This window comes from Acanthisitta chloris, unplaced genomic scaffold (assembly GCF_000695815.1).
Source record: "Acanthisitta chloris isolate BGI_N310 unplaced genomic scaffold, ASM69581v1 scaffold10233, whole genome shotgun sequence".
In the NCBI taxonomy this organism is placed as follows: Eukaryota; Metazoa; Chordata; class Aves; order Passeriformes; family Acanthisittidae; genus Acanthisitta; species Acanthisitta chloris.
Genome location: NW_008663228.1, coordinates 14,435 through 26,226, shown reverse-complemented (window position 1 = coordinate 26,226; position 11,792 = coordinate 14,435). Strand labels below are relative to the sequence as shown.

Sequence of the window (11,792 nt, the reverse complement as noted above, 5' to 3'; positions counted from 1 at the left end):
TATATATATAACTTCTCTGGTTTTGCATGTCAGTTTTCGTGCATGATATTCTGCATCTCCAGATTTGGATAGGGGAAAGAATTGGCAGTAGGGCAATTCACATTGACAGTGAAATGTCTCTTGTGCATTCTTGAGCTCACATGCTAAAGAAATTGGTATTAATTAAAGGCAGAAAATTTAAATGTCTAACACAGAAATTTGCGCAGTTTTGTTCACGGAAGGCTACTCATTGCTTCAGATAGAAAACTGGGACTGTGAGCCACAGATTGTTGATCCCAGCCAGAAAGGAAAGCTAGGTCTTCTCAGGTGTGGAACACCTGGTATTTTTGACAGCCTTGAAGAAAAAAAGCACATTTGTAACAGTGAAGTATGGATGTTTTCATACTATGCATTAGCATTGCGATATATAAATGACAGTGTAGTATGTAATAGACAAACATGAATGCAGAGAACCTTTAGTAGATTGGCTTGCCTCTTCTTCATATGGACCTGCAAAAGTTCTTCTGACTCCTTAGTCTGTCTTGGGTAAAACACCATGTTGCTATACTTTCATGGATTCTTAAAGAGCTGAAGAATGCAGTCAATTCCTAGGATGTATTAAAAATTCATGTTTATGCATGCCATCTTCAGGAGCAAAGGATTTGCTTACATTTTGACCATGAATCAAAATTTTATCAACTCTTGTAGTTATCTGAAATAGGAACCAGATTGAGAAGTTTTTATTTCTTTGGCCTGTTGAAGTAATGTAATGTGATTGGAATGTTCTTGCTGTTAAGGTATTTTTCTTGCCATAGACATTCCTTGGATGAAGGAGGTAGTTGTCATTGTCATGATAGTTGTTGATAACCCTCTTGCTATTTTTAGCTGAAAACTCAAGAAGGAAGGCTCTCAAAATACATTTTGTGGTTATCTCCTGTGGAACATTTCTTATAGAAATACTTCCTGACTAGGTAGACATGAACAAGAGGTGCCACGTAAATCACAAAAAACTCAGATGCTACAAAAGTATCTGGAATTGTAAGAGAGACAGTTGATAATACATTCAGTAAATTAAAGGAGTTCAAGCTATTTAGGGCTAAGCTTAGATCCAAGAAAAATGACTTGCTATTGATTTAGTGTTTAATCTATTGGTAAGCTTTTTTTGGAGTAATGTTATGTACCTGCTATTTCTTTTTGTTTCAGCTATGTCAGCCTGTTAAAAGACTTTGTTGAGTCTGAATTCTTTGTGATAGATGGAGATTCCTTGCTAATTATGTTTATAGATACGGAAACACAATATCTAAACTTCTTCTACCAAATTGAATGCTTCCTGCAGGATTTCACAGAAAAAGGAGCAAAATATGTCATTACTTTCTTCAAGGTACTGAACAAGTAACATTTGTTTGCTGTTTAAACCACTGCATTCCTTCTAAACCAACTGCTTGATTCTAATCGGGATTAGGAAACTGTTCATTGTGGCAACAAATGTAACTGAGTAATTTCTTTGTTTTTATTTCCCACAGGATGCAGAACAGATGTACTTTTCATATCCTCATTTTCTTTTCTTACGTACTGCATTAATAGAACACCTGAGGCATAACACATGCATCACTGTCCATACAGAATTTTCCAATTGTTTATCATACAAATGGGAACTTTTCCTGAAGCAAAGCTATCCTTACTTCATCATCGTATCTGACATAGGACTGACCCATCTCCAAACAAACTTTTTATCTACTATAATTGCTCATTCATTGTCAAAGAAAGTCAACGTTGTGCTTACTTCAGGGCAGGAGTATGATATTATTAGAGTTTATGGATATCACATTCAGAGTGTATATAAACACAGATTATTTTTTCAAAAGGTAAGCTACAAGCAATTTATTGTTGGTTTGCAGTAACAGTGTTACTTTGATTTAGAAGATTTAATTAAAATATCTCAATATGAGTATTTTCAATTTACATATCAAAATTATAACGCATTGATATATGGCTCATTTTATTTTTCTTTAATCTACTGGTCTTGAAATCCTTAACAGGTAAACATTGTGATTGGTGGCAAATTCTTGTCTTGTTAGCTATCCTTCGCTTAAGTCTTAGTTGACTTGTAATATGCCAGACAAAGACTAGTGGGGCCAGGACGTGATTTTAAAAATTTTATTTAGCTGTTTCTTGGGGGCTGAGATTGACTTATAACTGAATGGTTTCTTTCTGTGGCTAGTAGTCCCTAATGCATTTTATCTATTTACTTTTGCATATAACTTTGACTTCTGCGTTTCTTAGTATGAAAAAGATCTGCGACATGCCTGGGAAAACCTAGTCAGGTACAAAAAACCTTTCATGTGTCTATATGAACATCTCAAGCTGAGCCTGAACAGCGTACAGAAAGAGGTAATTTGACCTCTTTGATCCTCCTTTTTTTTCTTTTTCTCCTTGGATTGACTGTCTTTCTTTGTTCCTTTACCTGAAACTCTCTTTTAACCAGAAATGGGGACTATCTTCATTATCCTGAAGTGACACGCTGAGTCTGAGAAGGTGTCCTCCATGGCCACTCTACTTCACAGCAGCTTGAAGCTTGTTTCTTTCTTTAAAGTTCACTAAAGCAGGGTGATTCAGCTGGAAGCTGATCAGTGGGATACCACTTAAGGGATGTTTCCATCTTAGTGAATGCCTTTGTCTTGATGAAAACCAGGCCATTCAGCAGAAAACATCATTTGTGGAATAATTACAACTTCAGCCATTGTGGGGGCTGCAGCTACTACCCTCTTGGTGCACTGTGGCCATTATCTCATCCCCATGGCAGAAGTGGCAGCCCAGAGTTGGTGCTGCTGCCCACAGCAACCTTGTCTATAGGGGGACATCTTAAAATCTAAACCTCACTATTAAAGCTGCTAAGGTTTGCAAACTTGGCTGACTAGTCACAAGCTGGGATTTTTTTTAAAGAGTTTGATTAGAGTTACAGGTGCTTGCATGATTAAACCAGTGGTTTTACAATATTTTAACTTCAAAAAAATTGCGATTTTAATGGTTCCATAGTCACCTTCAATGCCTAATATATTCTGTCCATTTTCCTGAGCATAAAGTTACACTGCTTTGTTGCAGCCTTACCTTTTCTCCTTCAGAGAACAATAGCAAGACTTCCTTGGAAATTATACTAGTCTAGCAATGTGATTTCTTTCTTCCAGAAAAATTATGGTGTTACTGAGAGAGCATTTTAAAGCCTGGCTACTGCCGATACTTTGTTTTATCATGATTATCTTGTCTGAGGCTCATTCAGTATTTGAATACCAGAGGAGCAGAAAAAAATCAGGGCACAGCAAGAGCAGATGGCTGCTCACTCAGGGCTGGGGCTGTGGGAGGTCCCATGGGGCAGGACAGGGTCTGGGAGGCATGGCCTGTCCCACTGCCCCAGTCAAGAGAAGGACAGCTGGGGGCAGGTGCAACCCTGAGCATCAGGCACTTCCCTGGGAATGGGCTGAGGCCAGAGCAGGTTGTTAGCCTGTGAGGTGTGATGAGCTGGAGACCAGCACGGCTGCTACATTGCTGGGGCAGTGACTGACAGCCCCAAGGGGCTGAAATGAGGCCCTGGGCAGGTGGGAGGATGCCCCAGGGCTTGGGTAGGGACAGTCAGGGCTTTTGGTGTCTTCAGGGACAGGATAAAAATGGGCTATTTTTACTAATGATTGTGCCTACTTTTTCTCCTGTAGTTTTCATATCCTTTTTTCTTTTCCCCTTCTCTTACGGAAACCTTTTTCTTGAAATTTTTATTATGGCAATAATTTATGATATCAATAATGTTATGACTACAGGTTTGCCAGGCTATCTGTTTGTTGAAACAACTGTGGCCTGAAGGATCTGACATTCGGCGTGTAGTCTGCGTTCTTGCTTGTGCCGTGGGGTTAAAAATATACAGTACCATGTTGGAAAATGCAAATACTGCCATGGGAGCAAACAGAGAGCAATCAGCAAAGGTAAGAATGTTTTTAAATATCTTTTCAGCATGGTGACCCTAAGCATTTTGGTAACAGGAGAGATGGCTGTTCTTCTAGATCTCAAACTGAAGAGTCCCAAATGCTTCCTTTGTGATTAAACCCTTTTAAGTGGTTTGGGTCTGATAATTCCTGCAGTCACAGCTTTTCAAAGGAGCATGATCTCTTTGTGGATGGTACTGGCCCCCCTGCCACAGTGGCTGTTCCTGGGAAAAATTTTACCTTAGGTACAATTACTTTCATAGAAAATTTTACTTTGGTAAGGTAAATGTGGTCATTATTTTTATTTTCCTAACATTCAGTGACATACTGACTTCTATGGAACAATATGCTAGACATTTCAGAAAAAAAAAGGGTTGTCTCTACAAGTGGTCATTTCTGTGAACATACTGCAAGCCTTGTGTTTTCATCAAGTTAACACAGATGCAATATATCAGTCATTTTATGGTACATGTATTCAGTAGACTACAGGATAGCTACACGTTGTTAGCAGAGATCAATTTCTGTACAGACCTTTCACTGTGCAGTTGAGAAAAGAACATAGGCCTATATCTAGATATTGAGTTTTCCTCTTCATAAGATTTCTAGCCAGAGACACTGACAATTGCTTTAAAATTTTGTCTTTGTTTTCATAGTCATATTTCTCTTCAGAAAGAGATTTATTTTTTTTAAGTTATAACTGATCTGCATCTACCAGCACTACAAGAATGTTTGCTTTGAAACGTGTCTACAAGTAACTACTACGTTCAGATCGTTTAAATAGATCAAAATTATGAGGTGCTTAACAAAGTGCAGACCACTGAATTAAATAGTGGTAAACACAATTATTTTACTGAAGGATGTGATCAACTTTTTATCTGTCATGTCTCAACAGAGAAGAAGTAAACCCCTGTCTCCAGAAGAAGCTGCTGACCTCTGCAGAATGCAATGTCTTACAGTGACTTTTCTTCTTCATATGCCTCTTTCACAGAGAGCTCAGATTAGGAACATGAAATCCTCCTGGACTAAGCAAGTTTTACCATTATTAAAAATGGTATGTATAGCGTCTTACTTCCCCTGTCATAAGGTGCAACTGCAGTTTCAGTTTTCATTTCCCTTTATACGCTACTTTAGTCATCTGATGAGATTAAAGAAAGTAATGTACCTGCTGGAAACAAACCTTTTGTTTGTTTCTGAGGCTGAGATACTGAATGCCTTCTTTGCTTCAGTCTTCGCTATCAAGGCCAGCCCTCAGGAATACCTGACACAGCTGACCAGGATAGAAATAGAATCAGAATCATAGAATCATCAAGGCTGGAAGATACCTCTAAGACCATTGAGTCCAACCATTAGCCTGCCACTCTGCTTTAACCCCTAAACCATGTCCTCCAGCACCAGACCCAGATGCCTCTTAAACACTTCCAGGGATGGTTACTCCACCACCAGCCTGGGCAATCTATTCCACTGTCTGACCACCCTAACAGTTAAGAAGTTTTTCCTAAAGTCTAATCTGAATTTCCCCTCTCTCAGCTTGTGACTATTCCCTCTAGTCCTCTCCCTGCAGGCATGGCAGAAGAGACCATCCCCCACCTCTCTGCAACCCCCTGTCAGGTAGTTGTACAGAGCTATGAGGTCACCTAAGCTGCCTCTTCTCAAGGCTAAACAAACCCAATTCCTCAGCAAGTTTGCTGATGATACAAATGTGGAAGGAGTGGTCTATACTCCAGAGTGCTGTGCAGCCCTCCAGAAGGATCTCAACAGGTTGGAGAGATAGGCAAAGAGGAACTGTCTGAAATTCAACAAAGGCAAGTGCAGAGTCCTGCACCTGGGGAAGAATAACCCCATACAGCAGTACAGAATGGTGCTTTCCGACCAACTGGAAAGCAGATCTGTGGAGAAGGACCTGGGGGTCCTGGTGGACAGCAAACTGTCCATGAGCCTGCAGTATGCTCTTGCAGACAATAAGGCCAATGTTATCACAGGATGCATTAGGAAGAGCATTGGCAGCAGCTGGAGCAAGTTGATCCTGTCCTTCTACTCAGCCCTGGTGAGGCTGCATCTGGAGTGCTGTGTTCAGTTCTGGGCTCCCCAGTACAAGAGAGATGTGGAGCTCCTGGAGTGGGTCCAGTGTAGAGCAACAAAGATGACTAAGGACTGGAGCATCTCTCTTATGAGGAAAGATGAGGGAGCTGGGCCTGTTCATGCTCAAGAAGAGACAACTGAGAGGGAACCTTGTCAAAGCCTCTCTGAAGGGAGAGTGTCAAGAGAATAGACTCAGGCTCTTCTCAGCGGTGTGAAGCAATAGGACAAGAGGCAGAAACTTATGTGCAGGAAGTTCCAACTGAATATGAGGAAGAACTTTATATTGTGGGTGACCATGCATTGGAACAGATTGCCTAAAGAGGTTGTAATGTTTGTCTCACTGGAGATATTCATGGTGGCCCTTTCCAACCTTACCTATTCTGTGATTTTGTGAAACCTAACCTGGTTGAGGAACTTTGTGAGCCACAAATGAATGGGGCTAGTAGAATGTTTTGGGCAAGATCTCTATATTGACCTCTTATTGGACATTTCCAGTTAGCCAGCATTAGTGTTAGGGTACTGGGCTAGATGGAATATTTAGACTCATCCAGTATGGGAAGTTTGATGGCAAGGATTTTTATTGTTTAAAGTTGGTTATTGCAATGAAGGAGAACCGTGAAGGCAGCTTTCTGATTACAGAGAGGTCAAGTAATAGTGTGTTGTTTTTCATGTCAATGAAATCTGTGGTAGCTAACCTTTCTTTGGAGATGCTTTGATACCTCCACATGTAAAGGTGCTCCATAGGAATTAATTGTTTGCTTTATTTTAACAGCAAGAGTTGTGTATGCATTTTGCTCTGATACAGCTAAGTGACACAAATGATTGGAAATTGGATTTAACTTACCTGCCTGATTTAAATGATGATCCACTGCTCATGAATCTTGCATGTTACTATGAGATCGAATATACTGAAGGTATTTATCACTGTTGAACATGTTTTTTTCTTCTTTGTTTTACTTTAATAAGCTGCAAAATGGGAATGAAATGGCTTGTACAAACAGAAATGAGCACAGTTTTCTAATGACCCATATAATAATATATACATTTCATGGAATAATATGGAATTTCTTTTCTATAGCCAAGCTTAGAAAATCACATGTGCAAGTGTCTTTCACCAGTACTCATTCAAAATACATCATGTCATATCTTCGATGTGCCACCTGTACTTTTACATAGGAAGAGTGATTTCTGGTTCACTGTTACTGGGTATTCTCAGCTGTTTTGGGTTTTTTTTTTGAGCCAGTTTTGTATTAATTTCATTTTGTCTTAGTGCTACACAGACAGAATGGAAACTAGATTTTTCTCCCTATGGTTGCTGTGACATTGAATCATACTTTTAATTTCAGATGAGATTGATTCAGACAAGATCATACGTTGTCTTAAAAATGCATGAATTTGGGAGCTGAAGCTTTATGAACACCATCAGATGTGTTGAGATTCACAAAAAAGTTACAAAAGCTGACAGAGCAAGAAAGTATGGAAAAAGATTTGTAGCAAATGTTCTTTCAGAGCAATTCTGTTTCTGTGAAATCCTCTGCCATGAGTCTTGTCTGTGTGGTAGTAAACCAGAACACTTTATGAATTTAGTTACCAGAGGTCCTGTATGTACTCAGTAAAGTAAGTGTAGAGCAATTTTTAAAGGAAATGTAAATTAGGAATATGAAACATTTAGTTTTCTAATGACACCTATTATTGGGTGCCAAAGAAAACTGCCAGTTAAAGAGTCTACCTTGAAGGAGGTCAAGGTGAGAGAAAGTCTTTTTTAGCTGTAGAGCTTGCAGACTTTCACAGGCAGTCTAAATCTGGCGGGTTTTTTTCCAAAATACATCTTCTCAGTACATTAATTATCCATACCCTGGGCTATTAAAAACTGCAAATATACAATATTCTGTTCTAATTTGTCCCAGTGACCAAAGACCTTGTGTAGAAGTGAAGTCTTTGTGCCTGATGCTTCTTAGGCAAGTTTGGTTTGAGTAAACTCAATTTTAAGGCACCTTTTGTTAATTTTTTTCCTTTCTTTCCTTGCTGTCCAGGATTAGAGTTCCAAAAGGATTTGGGGAAAGAAATGGAGAACGACTACCAATTTTTATGGGACACTGTAGCAAAACTGTGTGTGAAGTACAGTTTTGGAGATGCTTTCCCAATACGAAAAACTTCCCAACTATTTCTTGAAAAGGAGCAGACTCTTTTTAGAGGTACTAGCAACTCCACATATTAGAGTGTTAAAAGCATGGTCTTCTAGAAGTTCTAGGAGTAGTGAGCTGATTTTATTATGATCACAAATCTAGCCCATGCTTCGTGGATCTTCTTCTCCATCCTTTCAACCCACTAGCAAAACTCACAGCTGATGCAAAAAGAAGTCTGACCTGGCCTTGTGGGTAAAATTCTGACTCCACTGTGGACAGCACAAGTATTGTAATTAACTTAATTGGGAACTGGGTTTAGCTGCATGACTGCTAGGCCAAATCTGTTTTATGTATTGTGAAAAAACATTAGAAGTAGTGTAATACGCATAATATTAAAAACCATAATAGGTGGTCATATTTAAAGTAACAGTCATGCTGCAGGAAGGCTATCTCTGCAGAACATCTTTGTGCATGTTGACGTAGGGTTATGCAGGTATTGTTATGGGAGCAGCAAATTAAGTGAAACATAGAATTGTTGCACTAATGTTAGAGAATCCAGCCATCACTGTAGCTCACTCTGCAATTCTTGAAGGTTTTAGAAATGTGACTTGCCCATAATTGTCTTAAATTATACCATCATCCTATTTAGTAGCCCATGATTGGGAAAAAGCATGATTGGCTCAGAGATTGTTTTCTTCCCTTACTTACAATACCTGTTCTGATTATCTGAAAGGATTAGGTAGTTTTTTTCCTGATATCTGACATTTCTTGAGAACCAGCTTTGTTACAACCTTCCAATATATGTTCCAGTGGACAAAAAAAAAAAAGAGTTTTTTTGCATTGCCTATTTCCATATCTCCTTTGGACAACCTGAAGACTGAAATTGTGCCTGGACTTCAAATGTGGGAAAGTTGCACAATGTTATTTGTCATCTTTAATCATCTAACTAAAGTGCCATTGAAAGTGTATATTTAGAAGACTCTGATCTTTATGCAGTAGGAGGAGAAACTTAGATGCCTGTGAGATGGGATGGGTTGTAGCATTTGAAAAGTTAGCACAGGTGTCTAAAATGGATCACGAGAATATCTACTTGAAAGCAATACTGATGTCTGCTTCATTCTTATTTCCATGCTTGAGAAGAAAGAGGAAAAGGAGAACTATTGAACAGCTTCTTACTTCTAGTAAATTTTAATTTAGTGAATTTGATTTATAATGTAACATGACAGAATCTTCAAGCATGAAATGCAATCATATATATTCTTAATTAAACTATTAATTTTTTTTACACTGTAAAGTCTATAAAGAAGAAATTCCTAACATTGGACTAATCCCAGTTAAATCTGAACTTGTTGAAGATTATGCTGGAGATGTTTTGAAAGACCTACCTGTTTTAAAAAGGTACCTATAGATGTTTATTCTAATGAAATAACATTATATGGGCTTATTTTCTGCTGCCCTGTACTTTGCATCCATATTATGCTAAATTTTGACAAATGTAGAAATGTTTTTTGCTATTCCTTGTTAAAATTTCAGATTTACATTTGCATATATTTGTGTAAATGTTAACAGGGAGTTCAGAACAAGAATGTCAATATATCCATATTATCTCATACTTTTTTGTTTGCATTATAGTCTTTGATTCTTAGTCTACATTCTGAAACAGTTTTTCTAAATGTAAAATTTATATTTATATTTATATATTTATATGACGAGTATTTTGTAGCGTGTGCAAGTTATGTAGTGACATCACATTCTATGATTAATCTGTATGAAAAGAAGTGAAAAAAAATTTGGATTTTACTTTGTATTTCTTTCAAAAAAACTGAGGTTATCCTGGCACACTATATATAGAGTAGAATTAAACCCACTGTTGGTTTTCTGACATAGTAAAACTGTGTTTTGATAAATACCCGATTTTTGAGTGTTTCTCATTTTTATTTAGAGAAGCCAGAAAACACTTTTAATTTGTGCTGTCTTTAATGTTTATATATTTCAGCAATGACCCTGCAGTTACCTCACTTACCAAACACAGGGAATTCAATGAACTTCATCACTGGCATTCTACCAGACTTCTGACTGAGGAATATGACCGAGTACGTTGCAATGCCGATGGTAAGAAAAATTAACACAAAGCCCATGGGTCTGTATTGGCTAAAACAGTATCGTGGTTTGGCAGAAGGACTTGTTGTTTCAGAAAACATCTACAGGTGTATAAATATGTGCCAAAGTGGAGCTAGTGCAATAGACAAATTATTCTTAAACTGATGTGGATTTTGTGTACACACACATTATATGTATGAATTGTGTACGATATGAAGTGCTAAATCTGTTATACTTGTTAGAGCTATTTGTGGTCAGATAGTCATCAGTTATTCCCTTTTGCTTGCTGAATGCTTCACAGATTTATATAAGCAAGCTGTATGTATGCATGCATTTTAATGTTACAAGACAGTTTGGATAATGCTTAGTAAGCACATCCACATATGTGCAAAATCTGCTCAGACGGTTGCAGTGCATGCATAGCCAATCTTATCTTTTGAGAACAGAATTAAAATAAGCAGTAAAAGAAATTGTGGTTTAACCTCAGTCAGTAGCTAAGCAACACAGCCACTTCCTCCCCCCCTCACTCTCCAATCACTCACTCCCCTCAGCTTCAGTGGGATGGAGGAGAGAATCAGAAGGGTGAAAGTGAGAAAACATGTAGGTTGAGATAAACACAGTTTAACAGGTAAAGCAAAGGCCATGTGCACAAGCAAATCTAAACAAGAATTTCATTCAGCACATCCCATGGGCTAGCAGGTGCTTAGCCATCTCCAGGAGAGCAGGGCTTTGTCATGCTTAACAGTTACTTGGGAAGACAAATGCCATCACTCCAAATTTCCTCCACCATCCTTCTTCCCCCAACTTTTATTGCTGAGCATGACACCATATGATATGAAATAACTCTTTGCTCAGTTGGGATCAGAGGTCCCAGCTGTGTCCTCTCCCAACTTCTTATGCACCCCCAACTTAATTGCTGGTGGGGTGGTGTGAAAAACAGAAAAGCATAGCTCAGCAATAACCAAAAAATACCTGGATTATCAACACTCTTTTCAGCACAAATCCAAAACACAGCCCCATACCAGCTACTATGAAGAAAATTAACTCTAGCCTACTAAGACCAGCAAGAAGTAAAAGTAAGTTTGTATTATAATCCTTTATGTTATGCATTATAGTTTTCTATTAAGTTTTTTTAAGTTTGCAATGCTAAGGAAAAGAAGCCATGGACTTAACTTTGAACTTAGATTTGCACATTTGCATGAAATGAAGTATATGATACTGTTTGTAGCAGGAAGTACACAAGACTTTAAAGAAGTTCCTGTTATCTATTGTATCATAAAGTGAATGAAACTGTGAAAAACCTACCAGGGGTTGAGAATTCATGGATTACTGTTAGTACTTCTGGTGTTGCTTATGGTTTTTATTTGGTATTCAGTGTTTTATTCAGTATTTTCTCGTTACTACTTGACCTCTGAAACCAGAGTTTGATCTGCTCATATTTCTGATGGATGATTTTTTGCATTCTTCTTTGCACTGTGATTTCAGTGGGAAGTTTTGAGAGCATCACCTGCAGACTAGTAGCTAGAGCACCTTCTAT

General features: G+C 38.2%; 1 protein-coding gene across 1 annotated transcript in view; it reads left to right on the top strand.

The window, feature by feature from the left end:
- Positions 1-1,182: 1,182 nt before the first annotated feature.
- The window catches only part of DDX60L (DEAD (Asp-Glu-Ala-Asp) box polypeptide 60-like), a gene marked incomplete at its 5' end in the record, with an annotated part of 22,940 nt that continues 12,330 nt past the window's right edge, over positions 1,183-11,792 (top strand). The window contains 9 exons of the mRNA XM_009070914.1: positions 1,183-1,360; positions 1,503-1,844; positions 2,263-2,370; positions 3,789-3,950; positions 4,843-5,001; positions 6,802-6,943; positions 8,063-8,224; positions 9,451-9,553; positions 10,152-10,267. Of these exons, the coding sequence (XP_009069162.1) occupies positions 1,183-1,360; positions 1,503-1,844; positions 2,263-2,370; positions 3,789-3,950; positions 4,843-5,001; positions 6,802-6,943; positions 8,063-8,224; positions 9,451-9,553; positions 10,152-10,267 (1,472 nt within the window). The remainder of the gene's footprint in view (positions 1,361-1,502; positions 1,845-2,262; positions 2,371-3,788; positions 3,951-4,842; positions 5,002-6,801; positions 6,944-8,062; positions 8,225-9,450; positions 9,554-10,151; positions 10,268-11,792) is intronic.